The 26,652-nt window shown below is 41.6% G+C and overlaps 3 protein-coding genes across 4 annotated transcripts; 1 reads left to right on the top strand and 2 right to left on the bottom strand.

The window, feature by feature from the left end:
* Positions 1-81: 81 nt before the first annotated feature.
* Positions 82-4,247, bottom strand: LOC139757089 (uncharacterized). Of its 2 annotated transcripts, XM_071677158.1 has the most exons (4): positions 3,689-4,247; positions 3,128-3,264; positions 2,858-2,938; positions 82-2,244 (listed from the first exon to the last, which is right to left on the bottom strand). In XM_071677158.1, exons 1-4 carry the CDS (start codon positions 3,903-3,905, stop codon positions 1,774-1,776), a joined length of 906 nt encoding a protein of 301 aa, XP_071533259.1. In that variant the 5' UTR covers positions 3,906-4,247; the 3' UTR covers positions 82-1,773. The 2 variants fall into 2 exon arrangements, with proteins under 2 accessions (XP_071533259.1, XP_071533258.1); XM_071677157.1 differs by having other exon boundaries at positions 2,858-3,264.
* Positions 4,219-15,488, bottom strand: LOC139756990 (uncharacterized). Its single transcript, XM_071676931.1, has 12 exons — positions 15,443-15,488; positions 11,934-12,097; positions 10,820-10,986; positions 10,455-10,586; positions 9,827-9,928; positions 9,166-9,313; positions 8,804-8,970; positions 8,404-8,537; positions 7,923-7,958; positions 6,319-7,043; positions 5,673-5,923; positions 4,219-5,461 (listed from the first exon to the last, which is right to left on the bottom strand). Exons 1-12 carry the CDS (start codon positions 15,486-15,488, stop codon positions 4,219-4,221), a joined length of 3,315 nt encoding a protein of 1,104 aa, XP_071533032.1.
* Positions 15,489-16,033: 545 nt separating this feature from the next.
* LOC139757088 (sphingomyelin phosphodiesterase-like) lies at positions 16,034-24,725 on the top strand. Its single transcript, XM_071677156.1, has 12 exons — positions 16,034-16,086; positions 16,414-16,644; positions 17,036-17,199; positions 17,856-18,017; positions 18,921-19,035; positions 20,149-20,261; positions 20,983-21,155; positions 21,580-21,774; positions 22,141-22,311; positions 22,630-22,813; positions 23,247-23,431; positions 24,013-24,725. The coding sequence occupies exons 1-12, from the start codon at positions 16,083-16,085 to the stop codon at positions 24,155-24,157; spliced, it is 1,842 nt and encodes a 613-aa protein (XP_071533257.1). The 5' UTR covers positions 16,034-16,082; the 3' UTR covers positions 24,158-24,725.
* The last annotated feature ends 1,927 nt before the right edge of the window (positions 24,726-26,652 follow it).

Genomic DNA, 26,652 nt, shown 5'->3' with positions numbered 1-26,652 from the left:
TCTCTCATCAATTTATGTAGTCCCTTGGGTGTTTGAAGACTTGACTCACAAAGAAGTACAAGTTTTAAGAGGAGAAGGAACATTAAAGAAGGAGGAAATTTCCATTGATCCGACGTTCAAAGAGACTTGGAGTTATCATAACGGCCAGTCCTCCTTTGGCTGCTCTCCTCACAGAATCTGTAAGAAGCAGCTGCCGGCCGAATACCACTGGCCCACGCTTTAATGACAGACACTCAAGCAGACAGCTTGCAAGAGCAGTAGCCTAAAAATGCCTGTAGGACAGGGAAGGGGCTGCACTGTTGAAGGAAATGAAATGAGATGCTTAATGGGACGTGATAGCAGGAGTTAGTGAGGAGGAAGGCTTTTGATTCCATTCTGGCTGACAGATAAACAAGAATTATTTCCATAATGGGATTCTAAGAAAGAGATGAATTACGTGCAGAAAGATCGAATGTAGTTGGGACGTACACTTCTTTAAGGTATTCTATCCTGAACATACCACTTACTTACATGTAGATTTAAGAGTACTTGTAACACCTGGTATACGGAAGATAAAGGAGAGGGCACATATTCAGTGGGAGAAAGAGTAGATATGGGATAATCTAAAAAAAATATGGAAGAGATTAAGGTAGTTAAAGGAGCGGCTTTATCATAAGAAATGTCAGCTAAAGATTTATCTCGTCGGGTAAATGAGGAAAGACCGAATTAGATTCGCTGTTGGAGGTGCTTTATGTTATGACTAGGAATATATACCCATAGAAGATGAAGCTGAATCTTCACACCTTCTTTGATAAAGGTGTAGTGTGACTGCGAACTGCATCTTTACAGATCGTGAGCAGTAATGGAGGCAGAGAAGAGGAGAGTTTCACTACTAATTACATTCTCCCCTTAGGCATTAGAGCAAGAACGATCAAACAGGAATGAATATTTTTTTTTAGATTGGACCATAGTCTTTTTATCGCTCTATCTACTCGTGAAGAAAACTACTGCTGCCAAAAAGAACATAAAACTGCTGTTAATAACTGCCTCACCACTTCATTTTATTAGAACACTATAAACATCCCAGCGCACGTCTCACGTCGTAATGAACATTGTCACAGTTTCATTAGCCAGATCACGCGTAGAAAAATGGCATGCCATGAAAAATTGGAAAACATCACACTAGAACAACAGGTGCACAGCACAACAAGTGTACATCACAACAGGTGTACAACAGTACATGTGTATAGAAGGACAGGTGCGCAGCAATATACTTAACAAAAGCATTTCGTCTTTGAATAGAAAAATAAAATAACTTCAGATCTATCGCGTTTCAAAGTATATCTTACATGTTACTACAACGCCAATCTGTGACAGGAGTTACTGTTATCACAGGGCTACTGACTGACATTCATAGTTCAGCATCACAGGGCCAGTCTGTGGCAGGACCATAGACTGGTGTTCATGGGTCTGATGAACTGTCGCATTCTCACCGAATATTCAATAATGCAAAAAGTTTTTTGTTAAACATTTAGTGATGAAAACTTCCTTAACATGAGTCACACATGGCTTTCTCGATTCAAATGTATTAATTTACTTTTTCAACAAAAGCTAAGAAATATGTCTTTCCACATATATAAACAATTGGTTGTTAGAAGGTGACCAAACCCCCAATACAACAAGAGTCTATTATCTTTGACCTTCTAACCTCGGGCTGTGGGCCTTCTCCGGTGCCCTGGATCCAAGTTTTGTGTCTTAAGGTCTGTAACAGACAGTCACCACTAATATGGATGTTTAGGGTTTGCACCTCTGAACTGCAGCAGCGCCACCTTCCTGAGCCGAGCTGACGTCCAGGGGACGTTGGCATATGAGGTAGTCTCTCTCATAGAACACCACCTTCAAGATCCAGTTGACGTATGAGTTCATCTTAATCCAGACGTCAACATTGACGTTGGTTGTTTGATTTTTGTTGTATTTTTTGGGTTGAGGAACACTTTTCTTCTTCTTCTTCTTTTTCTTATTCTTATTCTTATTTTTGTTCTTATTTCCGCCTTTCCCTTTCTTGTGTGATTGTGTTTTCTCAGGCCTCAAACTCTCATCGTCATCAGATACAGACGTCTTGTTCTTCCTTTGTTTATCTCCTGGCGGAGGCTCGGCAGTGTAGGTCGTGCCAGGCTCCTCCTTGTCCCTGTCAGCAGCTCGTCGGGTTCTACGGAAGCTTGATCTAAATGGCGTCTTAGTCCGTTTCCTGCATCCTGGAACAGACTGTGGAAAACGATAGTTAATGACATGTTATTCATCGTTGCACATACACCTGACCAACACACTTTCTGGTGATTACAAAAAAATGGGAACAGATAAAGTAGGTGATATCAGCCTAGGTATATAATATAACAGTAGTCGTATCATCTTAAGAAAATGTAGATCATTTCATTCATTGTTCAGTACAGCAGACGGGGCTGCACCTCATAAAACAAACAGAAATAAAAACTGAAAAAAGAAATAGTTTTCTTAAATCAAACACTGATGGTCGTAAGTCATTACATAAAAGGATGCGTTATGAAAACCAATTAAACGTAATGTATTGTAAACTGATAGTATTTGTTTATCTACCAGATGAACTGAGAAAATTTCCTTAACAACAAAATGTTTTCTGGATTAGAAATGTTCACCTCATTTCATTTTCTAGTTACTGCTTCACAACTCTTGTCAGTCATATAGCTTTGGCATTACGAAGCAGTATATCATCTCAATAGAATATGTAAGTTTTCCAGGTAAATAAGACGAGAGAGAAGGAATATGTATTTGATCACAATGTGTAGAACAATACAGGAAGAGAGAATAAAGAAAGATGGGTACTGGATATGAAGGAACTCACCAGAACAGCGTAAGTAGTGAGGTAGGAGTCATAACCTGCCTCCCTGGTCCTGTATACCATGAGAGGACCTCCCTCATCTCTCTGTCCAGGAAAGGATGACAAGAGATCAATATGATGATATATGAACAAATGAGGATCACTAGCAACATAATCTACCACAATTACCTTCCATACTGATAAAGAGAATTTGACTTTATTGTTCAGAGAAAGAGTATAATAAATACGAAAAATCTGGGACGTTATAAGTGCAATTTTGCAGAAGGAACTCACATAACACATGCCCCTGTTGTGGCCGCTCACAGTACACATCATGGTCTCGTCCACCACCTGACCACCAAGTCTCTCCTGACACTGTGGTGCTGGCAGTTCTCTTATGTTCGTCAACGTGAAAGGATGGTTGGTATTCTCTGAGGAAGAAGATGGATATTGAGGCCAATATTTGTCTGTTGAACAGTGTCAAGCTAAATCAGTAAGTGTGATGCAGATGATGTGATGGAACTGGCCAAAGCTGACTTGTTGATTATGAATTTCAGATATTTTCATTCTACATACAATGAAACATTAAATAATAACTATTATTCTACTCATAACTTTCAACTTGTTGACCACAACCTTCAGAGTGACAAGTTCACATAACCTGCAGAAGTGTTTCAGTTAATCTCATCTTCAGTTCCTCGTGATACATAAACTCAACTTTTTCTTTCTTATTAACTTCATGTGAAGACACTTCGGTATTCTCTAAAACATGATGAACTAAAGTTAGATGACTAGTGGGTACAGTTTCATGTGATGATAATGATAATGATTTAACTATTAAAGTACAATACTAACTGTCCTTCAAAGTATTCTTGAAGCCATAACCGATGGAAGAGCCGCTTATCCCCGCCAGGTTGAAGGTGTCGAAGAATGGTAAACATATTGGTGATATTTTAGGACCAAAGTCTACTGGGTGCGTTAGTTCCAGCAGGACTGGGCATTGGACGGGGAATCTCTTCTGGCCATCTGTAGTGAAGTACTTACAATGAGTTAAATATCTCAGGAACGGCATTGGAACCCTCTACCATCTCATGTCTTTCCCAGTAGCTACGACCTGGCACCTTTTTAAACAAACAGTTTTTCAGTACCTTCAAAATTTTTGAATACCTTCCCTTGTTTCCTCTTATCATCTCTCATATATCATTTATGGCCTGATCTTGATGTGGAATCTTTCAGTGACTAAAGACTCAAAAGAAAATAATATACAAATACTGAGTAAGCCATCCTGTGTGCTAACAATCTTACCGAAGACAAAGTACTTTACTTCATTCGAAGTTTGTGTCCATCACAGCCGATGAGACCAAGACATTATATATACAAAAATGTTATATGAGAATGGACATTGCAGATCTAGTATAATCCCATGTTGATAAATCGGAACTTTGCTTACCTTTTTTCCTCTTCATTTTCTCAACACATTCCTCAGGAATATATAGCGCTAAAGGTTGTTTGAGGTTGACCCTGGATAACCTATTAATTTTTATGTTGGTTTGTCCAATGGCCAGTTGAATATTTCTTATCGTGGGTTTCTCACACCTCACCTTCTTCTTCTTCTTCTTCTTCTTCTTCTTCTTCTTCTTCTTTCTCTGCTTCTTTTCCTGCATTCTTTCACTGCCACTTATCTGATTACTTCTTGTCTGACCACTGAGTTCTGCTCCCTGCTTCACAGAAAGGCCTCCTGTAGTGTGGTTCCTTGTTTCCTGGCCCGTCAGTATGGCATCCACTTGTCTTGTGTCTTTCGCCTGGTTTTGTCCAGTCTTCTGAATTGGTTTTCTTTTCCTAATTTTCCTATTCTCTTTTTCGTCTGTTTTCATGCGGTTTCCCCTGCGTTTATGATCATTCTTTTCTTTATCAATCTGAGCTTCCTTTATCTTATCACCACTTTTCATGATCTCTTTCGTGTTCCCTTTATCCGTTTTCTTGTCTTTTCTATGTTTCTTGTTACTAACCTTTCGTTTTTGTGTTTTCCTGGCCCTATTTCGTGCCCTAATATTACCATCATTCTTCCTTTTGCCTTTTTTCACAGCCTTCAACTTGCCTTTGTTAGAGTTTTTACCTCCATCTTCTGTCAATATCTTTTTGCCTCCGATATTTTGTTTAATATCATTCCTCAATTTCTCTTTTGCTCTGTTTTTCCCAACCTTACCCCCACTCTTGTTTCTGCGTCTGGAAAAGCGCTCCTTCAAGGCTTCGTCTTTCGTATCTCTTATTATATCCAGCTTATCTTCCAGTCTTCTCAGCTTCTTAATCTTTCGTACTCGCGTTCCGTTGCCTTGCTTTCTCCTCTCAGAATCACGCCTCAGTCTTCTGGTGTTAATGGGTCCGCCTTCATCATCGGTATTGAGAAGTCCTTCCCTTCCATCAGCGATCCCATTCCCTCCATCACCGTTAAGGGGCTCTTCCCTTCCATCAGCGGGATCTTCCCTTCCATCAGCGGGATCTTCCCTTCCATTAGTGATAGAGGGTTCATTCCCTCCGTCAATGCTAAGGGATAATTCCCTTCCATCAGCGTTAAGGTGAGAATGAGATGTTTTTTGGGATTCTCTAAATCTTTCATTCCAGATTTCCCTGTGAGTAAAGACAGTTGTTATCAATTACACAATCATGAATGAAGAAACAAGAAATTAAATCCAACATAAAGGCTTTTGACCAGGAAAAATAATGCAGGACGAGAATATGCGTAAATCACAGACGAAAAAAATATTAAACCTTTGGAAACATAATAAAGAAAACGTTGTCTTACCAACAGTGAGTGTAGTGACAACAGCTGAATACTCACAAACAGTATGTACAGCAGGAGGTACACGTCAGTACGAACCGGTCATTCACCAGGACACCATTACACATGCGAGCGATTTCGATTTTAGGCTTCTTCTTCTTCTTCTTTTTCTTTTTCTTCTTTTTATCATCATCTTTATTCTTATTCTTATGTTTATTCTCTGCTTCTCTGGGTATCTGACGTTTACTTCTTTGCGTTTCCTGAGTTTCCTTTCTTGGTGAACAGCGAAGTTTCGTTTGCATAACAACAACCTGGAGGAAATGTTTACCTTCTTAACACACACACACACACACACACATACACACACACACACATACACACACACACACATATATATATATATATATATATATATATATATATATATATATATATATATATATATATATATATATATATATATATATGTATATATATATATATATACGTGAATCGGAATGTTCTAAAAGCAAGTTTACGTTAGTGAGTCAGACCAAATTCGAAGCATCGTCCAAGTCACATGATAATGGAACGAGTCCTTGCGGTGGTATAAGCAATAGTTATCATATCGAGTGATGAACATACATCCCATGTGAAGGTCAATGATAGAATTACAATCCTTGACAGAACGTAACTATGATAATAAGGTAGACACAGTACAACTTACCATGAAGGGTTGCTGCTCCTGCTGTTTGCTGATCGTCCCGCCCTCTACCCTTGAGATTTTCGAGACAGAATCTCTCTTTGATGGCCTCGTTTTTCTCTCCTTCAGCAGAGCCATCGTAGCGTCTCGCTGCTCCTTGACTTTCTTGTTCGACCTCTGATGCTTCTCACGTCTTCGCTTGGCAGTTGTCCTTGTTGGATGACTTTCCTGAGCTGAAGTATTTTGGTCGTACGTCTTTCCTTCCTCACGCTGAACTTTACTTCCAGTAATTCCACTGTTCATCTCTTCATCTGTATCTGAAATCTTCATTGTTTCTTTTGTTTCCACGTCTGGTTTCTCTCCGTTGCGAGTCTTCCTTTTTTTGTATCTATTCTTCATTTGTTTTTCCCTATGGTTCTTTCCTACTTGTGTTTCCTGTTTTTTCATGATTGATTGTTTCTCACCTTCTTTTTTCAGCTTTCTCCTATTTTGATTTCTTATTCTCTTAACCTTTTCCTGCCTATTGAGTTTCTTCCTGTTATCATTTTTGTTATTAATTCCTTTTCCTCTAACTGTCTCCTTTGCCTCATCTTCATTGCTTATTTTCTTTATCAGTCTTGAATTCCTCTTCCTCTTCAGATTTGTTTTGTTTAACATCTTCTTTTTCTTCTCCAACTTCACATCATTGTTGAAGATCTTCAGCTGCTCCTCTTGCCTGATGATAGACTCAGGGATGGACGAGCCACATCCTGGGTGAGGGAGTGAGAGCGGATGAGAGTGGCGAGGGACGCACTTGATGAGTGAGGGGAAGAGTTTATTGTGTGAAGGGAGTGAGTACTGTGGAAGCCTGGGTATGTGGAGAGAAATGATCAGTGGGAGTCATACGAGTGAGCAGACGTATGGGAAGAACCAAAGAGAATAGGGAGGTACAATGCTCGTTGATGGCGAACTATGTCGAAGAGATTACAAAGACAACAGCAGTAATATATCCCCTTTGGCAACTTATAAAGAGATGGGACACAGTGAGAGGGACGACTGATGTCCTCGGTTTACTACTCTCACATCTGCATTCCTGATTGAGTCTTTGTTTTACTCCTCCCATACACATATTTCTAGATTTGTTATTGCTGTACCGCTCTCATACATGTATTTTATAGACATCCACTGCTATGCCCCTCTCATCCATGTATTTCACACTTTATCGTTACTATCTCCCTTTTATACGTGTGTTCCTCATTCTATATCGCCGTACACTACCTTTCATACATGTATTCCTCTCTTCGTCAATGATATACTCCTCACATACAAGTATTCCTCACCTCTACCTCGTTTTACTCTCTCACGCTCGTTTATTCCTGATTTTCCCAGCCTCCAACAGACATTTCTATTACCTGGTCCTTTTTCCCTACCACTGTCAACACACATACTTCTTATTGCGTCTCTTCCACAACCTTCTTACACACTCGATCCTCAATTGCTCCTTCTGTTCCTCCTCATGTACGACCTTTGATAATATTTTCTTATTTCTAATTCTGATAATCAAAATTTTCTATCTACTTCTTAGCCACCCAAATCATTTTGGGGGATGATAATTGTATGATAAAGAACAAAGGAAATAAGCATCTTACGGCAGTGGGCTTCGATCTCCATGTCCCCGTAAACACCTGAAAGAAACGAAAGTCATTTTGTTATGAAAGATAAGTGAAACACACACGTGTTTTGCATGTGTTTGTGTGCTGGTGTGAGTATGACTATGTGTCGATATATGCATATATTACTTATTTCTAATTACCCATTTGTACTGTATGGGGAGGGAGTTCTACACTCAGGGGGCCCATTTCTTGAACCTTCTCTACTATCACATAAGTTTCTAAACTTCTGTTTGTTATCTGATTTCTCAGTTTTATCTTTCACTTTCTTCCGTTCGTCCACAACTCTCATACTGTAGCAATACTTCATAACATCTTTTCTAAAAAGACCAAAAAATAAAGAAGGAAGAAGTAAAGAACACTAAGACTTGCACACCTCTGGTCATCTATATAAACTGGCCTGCCTGGTGATCCAGACCATAATTACTCTCAACAAACGAGCCACACTGAGGCTACTCACCGTAGACTTCGTCCAGAGCTGTGTAGGATAAGGCGAAGCCTCGGCCAACCGTGGGTTCGTTGTTACTGGAGAAGAAAACGAGGATCTGGTTCTCAGCCGTGATGCTTGTCGTGGGTGGGCGGTCGGAGCAGTACCTGAGGAGGAGAAGGTATGAGGAGGAGGAAGCACGTGCACCACGTGCCCATAAGACGAGATATATTACCACGTGAACACTGGTTTTCTTTACCATCTCAGCAACAACTCATGAGAGGCTAGTAATAGCAGACACATCATAGTGTTATACCACTGGGTTAATCATTTATGGTAAGCTTAAATTATATCTTGTATAAAATTCTAACTAGTGATGGACATAAGAGAGGCTGGGGTTGCACTGATGAACCAAACTATGGATGCTGCTAACGTTTGAGTGTGGCTGCTGCTGATGGCGTTGCATGTTGTAACCCTTATGTTATCCTGCCCCTGGCACTGACCATTGTCACTCTCTCGTACAGGACTACCAAACTCCAACCCAAAGTCAATAAAATCTAGCTTGACTGAGCAAGTGCGACCGAGGGTTTTTGGAATACACTGTAAAGTAGAGAGAGTAGATGGTTTATATCCAAAATGTCTTAAGGTTGTTAAAAACTCTTGTTGATCCTCTCTGAAAAGATGAACAGAGATCTGGTTAGAAATATTTCACGGAATATATAATCTTGTAAGAAAGATATATACGGTGGACGTACCCAGGAAAGTGAAGAAATACAGAGCCTTGGCTAAGCTTACCCGGAAGACGTAAGGACACTCCATGTGTGACTCATAATTCCTTGGGTAGTTGAGGGAAGTAGCGACATGATGTCTGAGACTCTGTCCACTCTCGTGTTGGACGTAGAACACACCACCACAACAGTGTTGGTTCCTCCTCTGCTCCACCCTGGAAAGGAAGCTCTCATCTCAGAGCGCTTATCTTCCAGGATAAGTAGACTCACAGCAGTCTTATGGAAGCTAAAGACCACCAGAGTAAGCTTCCCCACACTGTATACTGTATTATCTGTCTTCCATGGCAACGCTGGAATCACTATTACCTTTGGTTGATAAGGCATCAACTTTACAGCAGAACTTATGCTATTATTCGCTGGCATTATGAGGCATATCAAAGAATCTTCGGATCTCTCCTACCAAGTGAATCTTGTTAGAGGCATGTAAGTGGGTGGCATTATGAATCGTAATGTGAAATACTCTGAGAAGAACACCAGCTACTCTAGGTCTGCCATGGTAGAACTTCCATGGAAGAACATGTTCTCTCGGTAACCATTTATTAGTTAATTGCTCTTCTCCAATAGTTAATCTCCTATGGTTTGTCAAAGTACCGGTTGACTATATTTGATGGCCAAAATATTGTTTCACTGTATAAGATGGAACACTTTAGCTCTGCCTTGCTACTCACCTGATGGTTGGGACCACATTGTGGTCACCGTTCCAGACAAATCTCATTTCCACTTCGTCCCCGAAGGTGACGAACGTTAGGTTCGTCTCCAAACTGCAGATCCTGTGGATGGTAAAGTGTAAGTGAGATAAAGCCTGATATTTACTCTTACACGGCAAACAGTCAATAACTAGAGTCAGCTGATGCACAGCAAAGAAACTAGAGTTCAGGATCGTTCAGCAAAGAAAGCTACAGCCAGGAACTAATTGGTAAAAACGTAGTTATAATAGAGCCATTAGTCATACAGTAAACAAACTATGATCATCATCTGGAAGGAAATCAACCAAAATCATAAGTTACTACATAATTCTAAGCACAATCTTCAGTTAATTAATAAACAAGAACTACAACCACTAGTTACACATGAAACAAACTATAGACAACAAATATTCCAACATTACGTTACATACATTACACACATTTACTGGACGCAATCTAGAATCAGCAGTCCCTGGACACAGCCAAGAACCAGCAGTCGCTGGACGCTCTCTAGAACTAGTAATGCTGGACACACAAAAGATAGGTGTTGCATGAGCGATAGTTTGACAACGGTACATTATTATGTAGCAAGAGACGACATCCCTCATACCTGGTGGTGACGTTGTATATGTCCCGGAACTCGACATAGGGAGGAGGAGATCTATCCTGGTTGTTAGGGTCACAGCCAGGGTAGGGCTGACCGGAGGACGCATCTGTAAACCTCACCTCCATAATGGTTATGCTGGAACAAGACACCACAGTTACCAGAAGGGTTACAACAGAGGTTAGCAAGATACTTTATGATGATGACGATACGAATGTATACTTGTTGTGGTCTTGTTTGTAAACATATAGCTCTAACATACATTGTGGTGATGGTATCAATGTTTACATAATTGCGATTCTCACATACTGTACTTGATTTGATTTTCTCACATTATGTTGTACCAATACAATAGCAGTAGCATTACTTACGTCATCGTCTGTATACATGTAACTCTGCCAGCTGGGATGTCCCTAGCATCCCGACCCTTTAAGACTGAAAGAAAGTTATTGGCTGGGGTCACCTGTTGAGGCGAACACGCATTTCCGTTGGCACTTTGGATGCAGAAGTTGGTGCTAATATCCCCGCTGGAGACCGCCTGTGGGATAAGATATTGTCCTCTTCACCAATTGTTCCGTCTATATTCATATCATACCCACCATTCGTTCTGGCTTAAAGATTGTTCTTAACATAACATAAATTCTAAGTTTTCCTGGGACTGTCCTATAGTGTAAGAGGAACCAATAGCTGAGATATATGGAAAGTCATTTCAAATGACACATGAGAACGCTGACAGCTACACAGACATATGAGAGCATTGTCATTCATACAGACACATAGTAGACTGACAGCTACACAGACAACAGTGCAATGGAACGTGTAATAACCTGAAAATATAAAAACGTACAGAACTTGCCTCATATGTACGTGAAATAAAGAATTACAGGATAGAAATGATGGCAACAGAAGACAATACAATGCAGACCCTGGGAGGGAGTTTGGAGAGTCATCAGTTCTGGACTAGTTCCGTCAACTTGTTACCCTGAGTGTAATAATTAGTAAGACATTACCTCAAATGCATCGGTTTATAAGGGAAGATAATGGGATGACAAAGCTAACATATTACAGAATATATTTCCTACTCTTCCATATACATGATATATTTCCTTCGTTACGGTATGTTTGCAGTGGTTACAGTGCATTACTAACACTTACTGATAAGTTCTTTATTATGGTATAGTTCTTATAGCCTTATCATACTCCATGCCATGTTAGCATATTCTTGAATGTTGTATTATATTCTTGTGTTCTATGCTGCACCAGTATGTTCTTAGTGGCTGTAGCATATTCCTCACAGTTATGATGCATATCATATAAGTATATTTAATGGTTTAAATGGCAATCAACTGTAGTTGGACGAAGAACATTAAGAACGTTTTGTGTTAATGTGTTATCTTACAATACTGAACATTTTATGGAACGTTACTCTAAGGAAGGAGTCATGAGAGTGTAAGGTACAAAGTGGATGAGTGTCGTACTACTGACCTGGAAGACAAATGTGAGGATTTGGACGAGGTTGGCTTTCATATGGTGAATATCTTCCTTGTCAATCTGGAGGGTTATGATGGTTTTCCGGGGAGCAACAATAAAGAAGGAAGTTGCCTGCGACTCTGGGATGATAGACACCGTCGTTGGCTTAGTGCCTGAAACTGAAGTATGATATGAATGAAGTCTTTCTGTAGTTACCAGACCTTCACTGTAGTCAGCTGATAATTATGGACCACCTAGCGTTGAAATGACACTTTCTCTGACATAATCATAAAATTATTTTGAATTCTTGTGACATTTGAGCAATGTATGCATCATACTGCCATTCGCCTTGATATATATATATACATTTTCTTCAGTCAGTTTACGTAAATTAGTCTGTCATATTGGCTGTTTTCCTCCTGTAGCTTCTTATGTGCTGCCTTCTTGGATAACAGTGTATGTAGTTTTGCAAAAAAGAGAGTCAACTAGGAATTGGTTGATGTAGTTGTTGGTGATGATGTATTGGTTGATGTAGTTGTTGGTGAGGATGTATTGGTTGATGTAGTTGTTGGTGAGGATGGATTGGTTGATGTAGTTGTTGGTGATGATGTATTGGTTGATGTAGTTGTTGGTGATGATGTATTGGTTGATGTAGTTGTTGGTGATGATGTATTGGTTGATGTAGTTGTTGGTGATGATGTATTGGTTGATGTAGTTGTTGGTGATGATGTATTGGTTGATGTAGTTGTTGGTGATGATGTATTGGTTGATGTAGTTGTTGGTGATGATGTATTGGTTGATGTAGTTGTTGGTGATGATGTATTGGTTGATGTAGTTGTTGGTGATGATGTATTGGTTGATGTAGTTGTTGGTGATGATGTATTGGTTGATGTAGTTGTTGGTGAGGATGGATTGGTTGATGTAGTTGTTGGTGATGATGTATTGGTTGATGTAGTTGTTGGTGAGGATGTATTGGTTGATGTAGTTGTTGGTGAGGATGGATTGGTTGATGTAGTTGTTGGTGAGGATGGATTGGTTGATGTAGTTGTTGGTGATGATGTATTGGTTGATGTAGTTGTTGGTGAGGATGTATTGGTTGATGTAGTTGTTGGTGATGATGTATTGGTTGATGTAGTTGTTGGTGATGATGTATTGGTTGATGTAGTTGTTGGTGAGGATGGATTGGTTGATGTAGTTGTTGGTGATGATGTATTGGTTGATGTAGTTGTTGGTGAGGATGTATTGGTTGATGTAGTTGTTGGTGATGATGTATTGGTTGATGTAGTTGTTGGTGAGGATGTATTGGTTGATGTAGTTGTTGGTGAGGATGTATTGGTTGATGTAGTTGTTGGTGAGGATGGATTGGTTGATGTAGTTGTTGGTGATGATGTATTGGTTGATGTAGTTGTTGGTGAGGATGTATTGGTTGATGTAGTTGTTGGTGAGGATGTATTGGTTGATGTAGTTGTTGGTGAGGATGTATTGGTTGATGTAGTTGTTGGTGATGATGTATTGGTTGATGTAGTTGTTGGTGAGGATGGATTGGTTGATGTAGTTGTTGGTGAGGATGGATTGGTTGATGTAGTTGTTGGTGATGATGTATTGGTTGATGTAGTTGTTGGTGATGATGTATTGGTTGATGTAGTTGTTGGTGATGATGTATTGGTTGATGTAGTTGTTGGTGAGGATGTATTGGTTGATGTAGTTGTTGGTGAGGATGTATTGGTTGATGTAGTTGTTGGTGATGATGTATTGGTTGATGTAGTTGTTGGTGATGATGTATTGGTTGATGTAGTTGTTGGTGAGGATGGATTGGTTGATGTAGTTGTTGGTGAGGATGGATTGGTTGATGTAGTTGTTGGTGAGGATGGATTGGTTGATGTAGTTGTTGGTGATGATGTATTGGTTGATGTAGTTGTTGGTGATGATGTATTGGTTGATGTAGTTGTTGGTGAGGATGTATTGGTTGATGTAGTTGTTGGTGAGGATGTATTGGTTGATGTAGTTGTTGGTGATGATGTATTGGTTGATGTAGTTGTTGGTGATGATGTATTGGTTGATGTAGTTGTTGGTGATGATGTATTGGTTGATGTAGTTGTTGGTGAGGATGTATTGGTTGATGTAGTTGTTGGTGAGGATGTATTGGTTGATGTAGTTGTTGGTGAGGATGTATTGGTTGATGTAGTTGTTGGTGATGATGTATTGGTTGATGTAGTTGTTGGTGAGGATGGATTGGTTGATGTAGTTGTTGGTGAGGATGTATTGGTTGATGTAGTTGTTGGTGAGGATGGATTGGTTGATGTAGTTGTTGGTGAGGATGGATTGGTTGATGTAGTTGTTGGTGATGATGTATTGGTTGATGTAGTTGTTGGTGAGGATGGATTGGTTGATGTAGTTGTTGGTGATGATGTATTGGTTGATGTAGTTGTTGGTGAGGATGTATTGGTTGATGTAGTTGTTGGTGATGATGTATTGGTTGATGTAGTTGTTGGTGATGATGTATTGGTTGATGTAGTTGTTGGTGATGATGTATTGGTTGATGTAGTTGTTGGTGATGATGTATTGGTTGATGTAGTTGTTGGTGATGATGTATTGGTTGATGTAGTTGTTGGTGAGGATGGATTGGTTGATGTAGTTGTTGGTGAGGATGTATTGGTTGATGTAGTTGTTGGTGAGGATGTATTGGTTGATGTAGTTGTTGGTGAGGATGGATTGGTTGATGTAGTTGTTGGTGAGGATGTATTGGTTGATGTAGTTGTTGGTGATGATGTATTGGTTGATGTAGTTGTTGGTGAGGATGGATTGGTTGATGTAGTTGTTGGTGAGGATGTATTGGTTGATGTAGTTGTTGGTGATGATGTATTGGTTGATGTAGTTGTTGGTGATGATGTATTGGTTGATGTAGTTGTTGGTGATGATGTATTGGTTGATGTAGTTGTTGGTGAGGATGTATTGGTTGATGTAGTTGTTGGTGAGGATGTATTGGTTGATGTAGTTGTTGGTGATGATGTATTGGTTGATGTAGTTGTTGGTGATGATGTATTGGTTGATGTAGTTGTTGGTGAGGATGTATTGGTTGATGTAGTTGTTGGTGAGGATGTATTGGTTGATGTAGTTGTTGGTGAGGATGGATTGGTTGATGTAGTTGTTGGTGAGGATGGATTGGTTGATGTAGTTGTTGGTGAGGATGTATTGGTTGATGTAGTTGTTGGTGAGGATGTATTGGTTGATGTAGTTGTTGGTGATGATGTATTGGTTGATGTAGTTGTTGGTGATGATGTATTGGTTGATGTAGTTGTTGGTGATGATGTATTGGTTGATGTAGTTGTTGGTGATGATGTATTGGTTGATGTAGTTGTTGGTGAGGATGGATTGGTTGATGTAGTTGTTGGTGAGGATGGATTGGTTGATGTAGTTGTTATCTCAAGAACCAGGACTTGGGAAGGAATCATGACGATGGCCATGTTCAGAATCAGTCTTCAGTCCAGAACGCTTCTAGGAATTTAAGTTTTATTGACTTTGACCTGCGAATCTTATATCCAACTTTATTTCTTTCTTTCCTATAGCCATCTGGGTAAGCAGTTGAATGGGGGAAATCCTTGGGTCAGATGCTTAGGTGGTCTAATGAGATCTGTTAAAGTGTCGCTCTCTTCTGTTACACGTATGTCATGTCACACAGAGTTTCAACACCACTGGTGAAGTGTTTCAACGCCACTTGCAATAGTATCCCTTTGGTGTGGTGACTTTCAGAAGACACGTGTGGGAATGTAACAATCATTTGACATCTGTTGCCTCCCATGGGAGGCCTCTCTCATGATGAAAATGATATGTATATGTTAAAAGACACACACACACACACACACACACACACACACACACACACACACACACACACACACACACACACACACACACATATATATATATATATATATATATATATATATATATATATATATATTCTTAAAGAGTTATTTACTCATAGTTCATGAAGATGATATGAAGCTGTGTAAGCAGAAAGAGTACTGAAACCCAGCTGACAAGGATTATTTTGCCACGATTCCCAGGTTATCATGTGTTATCTTCGTCTGGCAGAGGTGGGCTATAAAGCGGTCATTCTTTCCTCGTCTCTGTCACTGTCCACCAGGGGACCCGGCCTCCAAGATGGGTAAGACCAGACAACAGATTTATTGGGCGAAGAACCTCAACACCGACAGCAATTTTGACTACGCCAAGTACAATTACAAATCACATCTGTTACATCTTTTATTTAGGATTTTGTCAAAGAGTTTACAGATGGCCATACTTAAAATGAACCAAGATATATTTTGACTAAAATAGAAACTTTCCGGTAGGCAAACTGAACATATTTCTCACAATCAGACTTACAGAGTTCCATCGTAATGTTACCAGCCATGTTGTAGATTACTACCATCCATGTGGTCCTCACTCTACAGACAAGTAACCTGTGGTATTTTGTTGTTTTTTACCACAGGTAGACTCATCAGTGCCACGTTTGTTATAGTTCTTGTAGTAGCTGAAGCACCATCACTATGGTCATATTCTTTACGAGCATCGTCACCAGGAGCGCCACCTGCGGTGGGACCACTTCGAAGCCTAACTCCTCAAGGAGGCGATTCATACCTTAAGTCTCGTCTTCTTGAGCGTCTACACTTGCCAGTTGTTGGGCCGGAGAACCCTCTTCCCTCGAGCAACACTGCTAAGGGTATGTTGCGCCAGCGTATCAATTTCACGCCCTTTTGGTGCTCGTCCTTCACGTAGTTTGAGGATGTGGGAGAAGGAATTAATGTTGCCCATCTTCAACATCCCTATTTCTTTCAGGTAGACATAATCTGTCTATTTACACTTAGTCCATAAGGCATACTATCACTTACATGTCTTCAGATATGCAACTTTATGGCCTGACTATCGCCTGAATATCTATAGAAGTTGTTTAGGATACAAAAGATGTACCAGTCGACAATGTTCTCGCTGGAGAGAATACAGAAACTTCACGTTGTTAAACTCCATCATAACTTTCACTACAGTGTGAAATACCTACTACATTGACAGCCTTCAGTTACAGCCCATAACACCTGTGTATTGTTCTCCTGCAGCCGACCTGTTGTGCCTAGAATGCGCGTTGGCGGTGTCGACTCTGCAGGCCCAGTTAGCAATTGGAGTGCCCTACGACACCTTGGTACAGGAAGCCATCGGCGTCTGCGTCAGCACCACCGGCATGAGCCAAGTCTACTGTGAAGGATATATTCCACTGGTTGCTGTTAGTAAAAACTGGTCCTCTAATGCTCGTCTGAACTCTCTCTTTCTCAAATGTATTCTAAAGAAACCAAAACGTAGACACAAGTTCACTGTTTGAGTCTACATTACTTTTTCGTGTATCATAGGCCTTTTTTCCGCAAGTGAATGATTATTCTACAGTGAGAGTGAGACTGAAATATGGGTCATTAATGAGTGGAGATGACTTGGTTAGTCAGTTAAGTCGCCTTTAGACCTATTAGCTACCTAGGTCATTAAAGCCATCAACGTCAAGTTACGATCACTGATCGAAAAGTCTTGAACACTTTCTTCAGGTGTTTAAATAAACTCTAAGACCATACATGCTCCTGCTGCATCTAGATTTCCTGGTAAGTATCAAGGTAGACACAAGGTAGTGATTGCTCGTAGGCCACTGATGTGAATGGTGTTGGAACGCGTCTGGGAAGTTGCTAGATCTTCATGAAGATTAAACTGTAGTCGGCTGAAACTCAGGCATCGTAGATGTCAGCATATCAACGAGCAATTGTCAGCGTTCTTGAGTTTTTAACGGAAGGAACTCTTCTAGAGCAGCTTCCGGGTCATTCCGATGTTATCTAGTTGTTTTGTGGAAGTAGCTGGAGGTGGTAAAGTTTCTGAATCACTGTTCTTGTGCGTCACCAGCCGGTGGTGTACCACATCCTCACCACCAACGACATCGCCGCCAGCGACGTCTGTGGAGAGATCTTGACCAACGCAGGCTGTAGGACGACAGACCCCGCCAGGGACTGGAGCGTCACCATCCACGGAGACAAGCCGCCAGTCGTGCCCATCCTCCCACCTGAGGTAAGACTCGTTCCTTGAATCATGTTTCTTCTTCATGAGTGAGTTATCTTAGTCTTGAGGGGTAAATCCTGTCCTAGTGGTTAATGTTTAGATGAAGTTCTTTCTCTTCGTGTCCTCTCTCCTACGCCCTTCAACAATACGCTTTAAGATAACCAGATGCACAAATAGTTAAGTCTATTCCCAGGAGATTGGAAGAACTGTCTGGATGCTGAAGAAAAAATCTTTGGAACAGTTGTTCTGTTTGTAAGAAAAAGAAATGGTTTATTCTCATGTGGAGTACTGCACTCACATCTGGGGAGGTTATATGTCTACACTTTTACAAGACAAAGTCAAGTACAAGGTAATCTGGCTCATTTACTCTCTCAATCTGACCTCAGAGCTTCACCCACTTGCCCTACGCTGCAGTGTTAATTCTCTTCCTTTGGTTGACATTACCTAAGATGTCTCTACCTTTACATGTCTTTTCTGACACCTTAAACCTGGTATTTTTCAAGGATATTTCCCGTTCCTCCAGACTTCTTAGATTTCTCTTCCTATTCCCTCAGTTATTCTCCACACTCTTTAGCCTTTCTTTGTATCATTTAAGGCTTGGCCTTGATGAAGAATTTTCTCTATGACGGTAACACAGGAGGACGCCATTAGACATAATATATCTGCACCTAGTATTATGATGCTTACTTAGATTCTTTTTAAATCAACAATTAAGTTAGTTATGTTGCTATTCTAATGATTATAGTTTCAAGGAGTAAGACGGTATATGAGAAAAAGTTCATTACTGTGTATCATCAGTGACCTGATTCTTTTCAAACACATCTGTTCATACAATATAAGTCTTCTCACTTACCTGGTAGCGATACGTAGCTCTTCTCCGGTACCAAAGTCATCTAATGATATCTCATGCAGGATGACGCCCCAAAGATAAAAGTGCTCCACTTGGCTGACACTCACATGGACCCTCTCTACTCCCCTGGTGCAAATGCCGTCTGCCCCGAGACCCTCTGCTGCAGATTGGACTCAGGTACGTGTGTATATGATTACCCCCAGAGGATCAGACACACACCAAAGGACTCGAAACACGTTCAGTAAATCTGAAGCTTATGTAGAGGGTTTTGAAGGCAGCATCAGAGGTTCTGAAACATATGCAGGAATCTGAAACACATTCAGAGGGTATGGAACACATTTAGAGGTTCAGGAGAATCTTAAGAGGGTCTGGAGCAGGTTCTAATAGCCTGGAACATATTCACAGGGCTTGGAGTCGTGACCTAGGGACACCCTGGGACCCAACACCCTATGATTGTGACTTACATTCGCTCGCAAGTCTAAGATAAAGAGTATGTTTCTCATTTTCTCATGCATACGCATAGCATACTCATAAATGCACAGTCATGCATGCATACACATCCATGCATACGGATAAACACATTTAAACACACATCACTACATGCGCACACACACATAACGGCACCTATGCACATACAAATATGTAAACACAAAATACATGTGCTCATATGCATATCTACATGTGTATACACGCGTACATACACACTCCCAATGATACAACTTGGGCACGACGGTACGACCCTTAAGTACAAAGGGCATCATAGCCTGCCGTTTCACTTGTTTCCCAGGACTGTGGGACATTAGAGGTGATGGAAAATATCAGAAGTGAATCGGAAAATATCATGAAAGTGATTTACACCATTTTTTTCTTACATCAACCTGTAAAATCTACTTAGTTACAGTTTGTATTTTTGTTACCTAGAGATTTGAGGAGAAAACAAACATGACAACTGGTTGTTTTAGATCAAGTGAAGGACCTCGATTTTCTTGTAATCACCCGAAGGCTTAAATATGTCATTGAGGGATTACAATGTGTTGTGGCTTCGGTCCAGAAGTACAGTGCCACCAAATTCCCGAGGGTATGAGTGGTAGGAGAGCCTCCCATGAGGGTGCACTGTCCAAGGTCATCAAAGATAAATAAGGGCACCTTATCAAGATAGCATATCTGTATCACTTCTCTGGCTCCCGGGGAATCTGTAGGTACCCATAACAAATGTTGGGGCAGTGAAGGTTATGGAGAAGGAGAAAGATAACTTTGTGATGCATTTCTGTCTTCCTCTCTCTCCTGCAGGCGTGGCCGCGTCGGAGGAAGACAAGGCTTGGTACTGGGGAGATTACAGGTACTGTGGTTCTCCTACATGGATGTTGGAGGATATGCTCACCCACGCCAGGACCGCGCACCCGGTACTCATCCTCTCGTATTCATACAGCCTCACCATACGTATAATCCACCCAGTCCTCTGGGTTATATTGCCATACTCAGTAGAAGAACGCTTTGATCACGTCATCCACATAGTATTCATGGCTCTTCCATCCACTTTGTGGTCTGGGTACTTCATCCACCCGATAACTGAGAGTATGTCATCCACCCAGTGCTGCTTCATCCTACGTTCAACCAATAGGATTTTTTTTACTCATTTGCTACCTCGAGAATTGCACCCCGCTGACTGTCAGTCATCCACCTGGTGCTCTGAGTTCATCATCCATGTACTCCTCTTAGTATTTCCTCCAGTTGGTATTCTTTCATCTATTTGATAATCTTCATCATCCACCAGTCACTCTTGGGTTTTTTCCTTCTCGTACTTTCATTAATGATGACAATGATGATAATTGATAATGATAATAATGATCATAATGATTAATAGTAATGATAATTTCACTGATTCCCTCCGTACATTATTGCCAAGATAACCAAGTACCTTAGGAAAAAAATATCTTTAGTTTAATTTCCCGAGACAAAATAATCAACTCAGTGATATTTTATTGAAAGTATCTTTTAGATTTTTCAAATTTCATGTTTGCTATTTATTTCATACACTGGAAATAAACTGACCTACAATAGCACACACACACAGCCTCTTCTCCCAAAGGACGTGGACCTTACACACAGCCACTCCTCCTACAGGACGTGGACTACGTGGTGTGGACTGGGGACGTGGTTCCTCATAACATGTGGTCCACTTCTCGGGAGTGGAACCTCCAGCTGGTGCGGGAGACATACCAGATGATCCGCAACTTCTTCCCAGACATCCCAGTGTTCCCCGTCGTCGGCAACCACGAGATGAGCCCACTGGACCAGTGAGTGCCATATGAGAAGCTTAATGGTCCAATGAGTTTCATGAGTTCCCTGAAGCAGTGAGTTCGTTGAGCCTTGGTGGACTAGTGAGTTCCACGTACCCTGGAGAACCAGTGAGTGTCTCCATTACAGTCTGACTGAAAGCAGCTTCTGGACGCCTCTTCCAAATCACACGATCTGGCGCTCGTGACATGTATTAGGTATATCTGGTGTCGCGCAGATTGTAACAATACCAGGGAGAGAATGACGTAACTCCCCTCATCTCCTCATCCATATAAGCAATGGTCAACCTTACTTTCCTGATTTCCTGTGACCAGGATGACTGCAGAAGGATGGCGTTGTGATAACCTGTGCAAGTTAACCTTCAAACTTTCTATTTCCAGACCACGGTGGCCCCTACTCTACTTCCTTTTCTCACCTGGACAGGTTTCCTGATCCGGACGACGCACCGGTCGAACTGTCCGCCGACTGGCTGTATGAGGAGCTAGCGAAGCAATGGTCACGCCTGGTGCCCCACCTCGATGACAGCACCGTCAGGAGGGGCGCCTACTACTCCGTCCTGGTTAGGCCGGGCTTCAGAGTCATCTCCTTCAACACCATGTTCGGCTACTCCTCCAACCTGTGAGCATCGCCTGATCTTGTACACCCTATTGAATCCCCCTTTCACAACTGGTTTTTGGGAATCCTTAAGAGAGATTATGGCAGGATGAGATTGTGTGTACTTATTATTTGCTACGAGAAATGTTAAGAGATTATTAAGGACAGGATGTGAGGCTGGGACGTTCTTAGTTGGGGCAGCCAGGGAGAAGTTCCTCAGTCATTCTTCCTACTCGTAATGTAAACTATAATCAAGTTAACTTTAGAAAGGATTCTAAATTGAAGTATGTGGACCATCTTGTGATTTTGAACAACTCTACCTATCTCGCCGGCCTACTTCGACCGCCTTCATGTCTCCCTGCGTTTCTGTGACTCGATCCTCTCCCTCAGGTGGCTGGTAGAGAAATCACAGGACCTGGGAGAGGAGCTGGTGTGGCTTGAGGCGGAGCTGGGCAAGGCAGAGGCAGCTGGTGAGCTGGTGCACCTTCTGGGTCACGTGCCTCCAGGGCTCATGGAATCTGAGAGGACCTGGTCCCGTGAGTACAACAAGATCGTCGTCAGGTAGGTCGTCTGGGTGCTGAGTGTGGAGGGTGCTAGGCCTAGTTGTGAGCAAAAATTCTTCATGGACGAATACACTGCTTTCTTTATTGAGAATGGACGAGGATGTTGTGAACACAGATATGAATGATCCGTAAGCGGGTGAATATGTTCTGTATATGGGGAAGAATGCTTTCCATATTGGGTATAAGTACATACCTTGAGGATGAATATGAGGCATCGTGTTATCAGGAAAAGAGAGTTTACCTGATAACAAAATCCATATATTTTCATCTCATATATGAAATACCTCGGCTTCCTCACCCTCTGCGTCTGCCACAGGTATGAGAACACCATCCGAGGTCAATTCTTCGGTCACACTCACTACGACGAATTCGAGGTCTTTCACGATGGAGATCGACCAGTGGACGTGGCTTACATCTCCCCAAGCCAGACACCGTGGTATGGCCTGAATCCCGCCTACCGAGTATATCACATTGACGGTGATCGACCAGAAACTACCAGGGTGCGTGTCTCTTGCTTCCTGTTGTCGGGGTTGTGATCTTTCTTACCACCTGTGTCGGATGACGCAAATTGCGTCATGTGCTTGTCCGATATAGCCGCAGGGCCTTGAACGCTGTGCGAAGATCATGGCGTAATGCTGTTACAGAATATATGTGAGATCACATCGTACAAAAGAATTATGGAGACAGAAATGCTAAAGAATGAGAGAGAGAGAAAAAAAGCATTTCCCTCTATTAGTCTGCTCAGCACCCGTCTCTTACAAGGTAGATATATGTGAAAGCAATGTTAGGATGCTGTATTAAGGGTATTTGATCAGAGAGAATGAATAGATCGTAAGTAGAATGATAACAAAAACCAAACAGCATGAAAAGATCTCTCTCAGGCTTCAGGTCTCACGACCCGCGTTTGACAACTGACTAATATCTCTCCTCCAGATGGTTTTGGACCACGAGACTTACGTGATGAACCTGACGGAGGCGCAGCAGACAGGATCAGCTAGATGGTATCAGCTGTACAGTGCCAGGGAGCAGTATGGAATGGCCAGCCTCACACCCGCAGACTGGCAGGACCTGGCTGAGCGCATGGCTACCAACCGTAGCCTTTTCGACCTATACTACAGGTACCATGAAACCCCAGCGATACACTCGTGACTACATAAATCTTACGTTCTGGTAGCTCATCGAGCGCTGTACAACCTGGGAACTTAAGGGTGTCGTTGGGAGAGTTGTAAGTCCTTTCCTGAATTATCACATTCCAAAAGTAGGTACTAAAGAACGCGCAAAATGAGGATATTTCCCCCGAAGGCTTACTTCCTGACGCTAGCTCGCTAAGGCGGGAAGGGCATGCTTCATGGCGCTACCTTGCTAAGGCAGGAATGACTAAACAAGAAGAAAAAAGAATACTTCGAATATTTCTTTTACACCGATATTCATAAGGGGCCCGATCCTTCACTGTGTATATCTGTACTTCCTCTTTTATACTCCCGAGTTATACCAAGGTTCTGGGATAATGATATTTCATGTTAGAAGTTGTTTAAGGTTATCTAATTTTACGTTTTTTCTTATGCTAACGAACTTCACTTGCTCTCCTTGTGTCATGAGTCCTGCCACACTGTGTGTGTCCACTTCCCACTGACCCTACATCTCATTTGCTACCCAGCAGCCCCTCATGACCCCGTAATTCCCCTTGTGTCGTCGGCAGCAACTTCGTGAGCGTGGGCGACCCTTACATGGAGGTGGGTTGCGACGACTTGTGTTACGAACAGAGGCTGTGCGATGTCGTGACCTCCAGCAGGAACGAAATAGACCATTGCTCGGCCATCCTAAGACGGAAGAGAAAGCAGTGAATTGATCTGACGAAGATGACGGAGGAGAAGATGACCAAGGTGCTGTGAACGACGTAGACGGAGCCCGAAGATTCCACGCTCCTCAAGTGCTTATTGAGGATCACCTGAGACACTCACGACGGTGTTCCGACGCACTCAAAGTGTTGATATGCTCATGACACTCAGGCCGAACGAAACACCCAGACACACTCAGATGTGCCGATACAACTAACACACAGTTCCGATGAGACATTCAGGCACACTCAGATGAGAGAATGTGCTCATAATAAGCCTAAGCCCTGATGATACTCTCATGAAACACCTCACAAAGCACTCATGCCTGCTGATGCACTCACGTCTGATGAGACTCATGACACACACGCGTCCTGCACAGGGACCTCAGCCCACTGGGCACGACAATACCATCCTGAAACATCATGATACGTCCCTTGGGTCGCACCGTCGTAATTAAGGGTCATACAACCGTACTTAAGGGCTGTATGCTCAAGGGATCAAAGTCTCTTTTATCCTCTGTCACATATCTAGTGAATTTGAATCAGGAAACTAAATAAACCAGAACCTACCATAAGTGTTTCTTTACCCTCTGTTGTCTGAGAGATAATCCTGTCGAGAGAGATGGATATATTCCTAACTATATATGAGAGAGAGAGAAGAAGAGAGACAATAAGACGGCATTCATCAAGCCATGCGAAGGTTACGACAAACTTATATCCTAAACTCACTGTGTATTTCTAAGATCGTTGGATGATTTAACAGCACGTAACAACGGCGGTGAATTGGAAGAGAGAAGATTTGATTTCTTCTGCCATGAAGAACAAAAGTTTAGTAAATAATCCACACCACCGCCATCCACATCAACACCATCCACACAATGACTTTTCACACCATGACCACACCACCGCTACCTTCCACACCATGACCGTCCACACCACCGCTACCTTCCACACCATGACCGTCCACACCACCGCTACCTTCCACGCCATGACCATCCACACCTTGCCACTCCTGCCCCAAATTCCCTCTCTCTCATTCCTTCCTCTGATCCGATCTAATCATTTTTTTGCCACGAGAGACAAGAGAAAAGTCTTCATGAATCGTGCAGGTACGTGCATTATTACAGGCATTCTCTGTGTCTGTGTGTGTGGGGGAGGGGTGAAGTTACCTTTGACATTCATGGCCCCTGTGTCATGCTACACTGTACACCAGCGGCCTCCTATTTCTCGGCTGGGAAATGCTCTCATGGAATTTACTTGACTTAGATTCGGCTGGAGTTATTTTGGAGCTACATGATCGGTTGTTTAACAGGAGAGACACAGTTGAATCTTGCCACAGCCTGCACCATCACATCACCACAATAACTATGCTACAGACTGCGCCACCATACTCATCCTGCCACAACCTGCCACCATCACAACACCAAAGAACTCACGAGGACACAGAGCACCATCACGCACCCTCATGACCCCAAGCGGTACCCCCACACACTCCCATCTCCACAACCAATTGCCTCACTTCGCCACACCCGGACAGTCACTCACAACCTGGGAAACCCACACAACCTTAAACCATAATAGAAAACACATCTATAACCTGACATCCCAAATCATAAGTTTCTGTTTATACCAAACTTACAAAACATTATTTTTTGGATACTGTAAAACCAACAAACATTTTGGAATCCCAAGTTTTTTAGGAACACTGAAAACGATGTAGTATTTCCTTTCGAAAGTTTCAGTGCTCCATGATAACATATCCGTACTACTGTAAATAAAACTTTGTATATATATATATATATATATATATATATATATATATATATATATATATATATATATATATATATATATATATATATATATATATATATATATATATATATATCGTTTTCAATTACTTGCAACAAAACTCCTTGCAATTCCCGGTTGTAGGCAATAAATCCTGAATCCCCAAGCCATTTGCCACCTGTGTGATGCAAAAAGGTCCCCGTTATTGCAGAAATTCATATATAGAATTTTCGATTCTTTGCAATCAAATCTAAATCACTATGTGGTCGAGTCCAACTGATTTTTTTTCTAGCCATTTAATATTACATGGAGAACAACCTGGTGAACTTCTGCATGATAAATGTTCGTCTGTACACAACTCGTGCAGTATATGTAACATAGAATTTTTTTTTTTTGGTTATTGTCGTAGTGCAGCGAAAGGGACGAGTTTCAGTGTAGTCGAGATGCGTCACACTGACCCACTCTGTATAACTGCTGACGCCTTGATACTGTGCGTGTCTGAGCTGTGTGTGTTTATGTTGATGCCTGCATCATTAGATGATAAAATCATGAAGAGTGACTTGCCCCTGTTGCAGATCAATTGTGAGTTGAAAACTTCAACTTCTCAAATATTGTTGCTCTAGAAGCACAATGTTATACTGCAGGACACTCCAGATGACGAAATACATAGGTGTTGAACCTGGAGAATATAACGACCATTTACATATCTCC

Source organism: Panulirus ornatus, chromosome 24, assembly GCF_036320965.1.
Source record: "Panulirus ornatus isolate Po-2019 chromosome 24, ASM3632096v1, whole genome shotgun sequence".
Lineage (NCBI taxonomy): Eukaryota > Metazoa > Arthropoda > Malacostraca > Decapoda > Palinuridae > Panulirus > Panulirus ornatus.
Note: the sequence above shows the minus strand (reverse complement) of the source record. Positions and strands in the feature narration are given on the sequence as shown.

Coding starts and splice junctions, on each gene's coding strand:
- LOC139757088 (XM_071677156.1), top strand. Junction 22,312..22,629: donor TACAACAAGATCGTCGTCAG/GTAGGTCGTCTG, acceptor CGTCTGCCACAG/GTATGAGAACACCATCCGAG. Junction 22,814..23,246: donor ATCGACCAGAAACTACCAGG/GTGCGTGTCTCT, acceptor TCTCTCCTCCAG/ATGGTTTTGGACCACGAGAC.
- LOC139757089 (XM_071677157.1), bottom strand. CDS start 3,905: ATGCCGTTCCTGAGATATTTAACTCATTGTAAGTACTTCACTACAGAT. Junction 3,265..3,688: donor CAAGAATACTTTGAAGGACA/GTTAGTATTGTA, acceptor CTTCTTCCTCAG/AGAATACCAACCATCCTTTC. Junction 2,245..2,857: donor TCACTACTTACGCTGTTCTG/GTGAGTTCCTTC, acceptor CGTTTTCCACAG/TCTGTTCCAGGATGCAGGAA.
- LOC139756990 (XM_071676931.1), bottom strand. CDS start 15,488: ATGGCTATAGGAAAGAAAGAAATAAAGTTGGATATAAGATTCGCAG. Junction 9,929..10,454: donor ATATACAACGTCACCACCAG/GTATGAGGGATG, acceptor TACCATCCACAG/GATCTGCAGTTTGGAGACGA. Junction 5,924..6,318: donor AGGAGCAGCAACCCTTCATG/GTAAGTTGTACT, acceptor CATTTCCTCCAG/GTTGTTGTTATGCAAACGAA.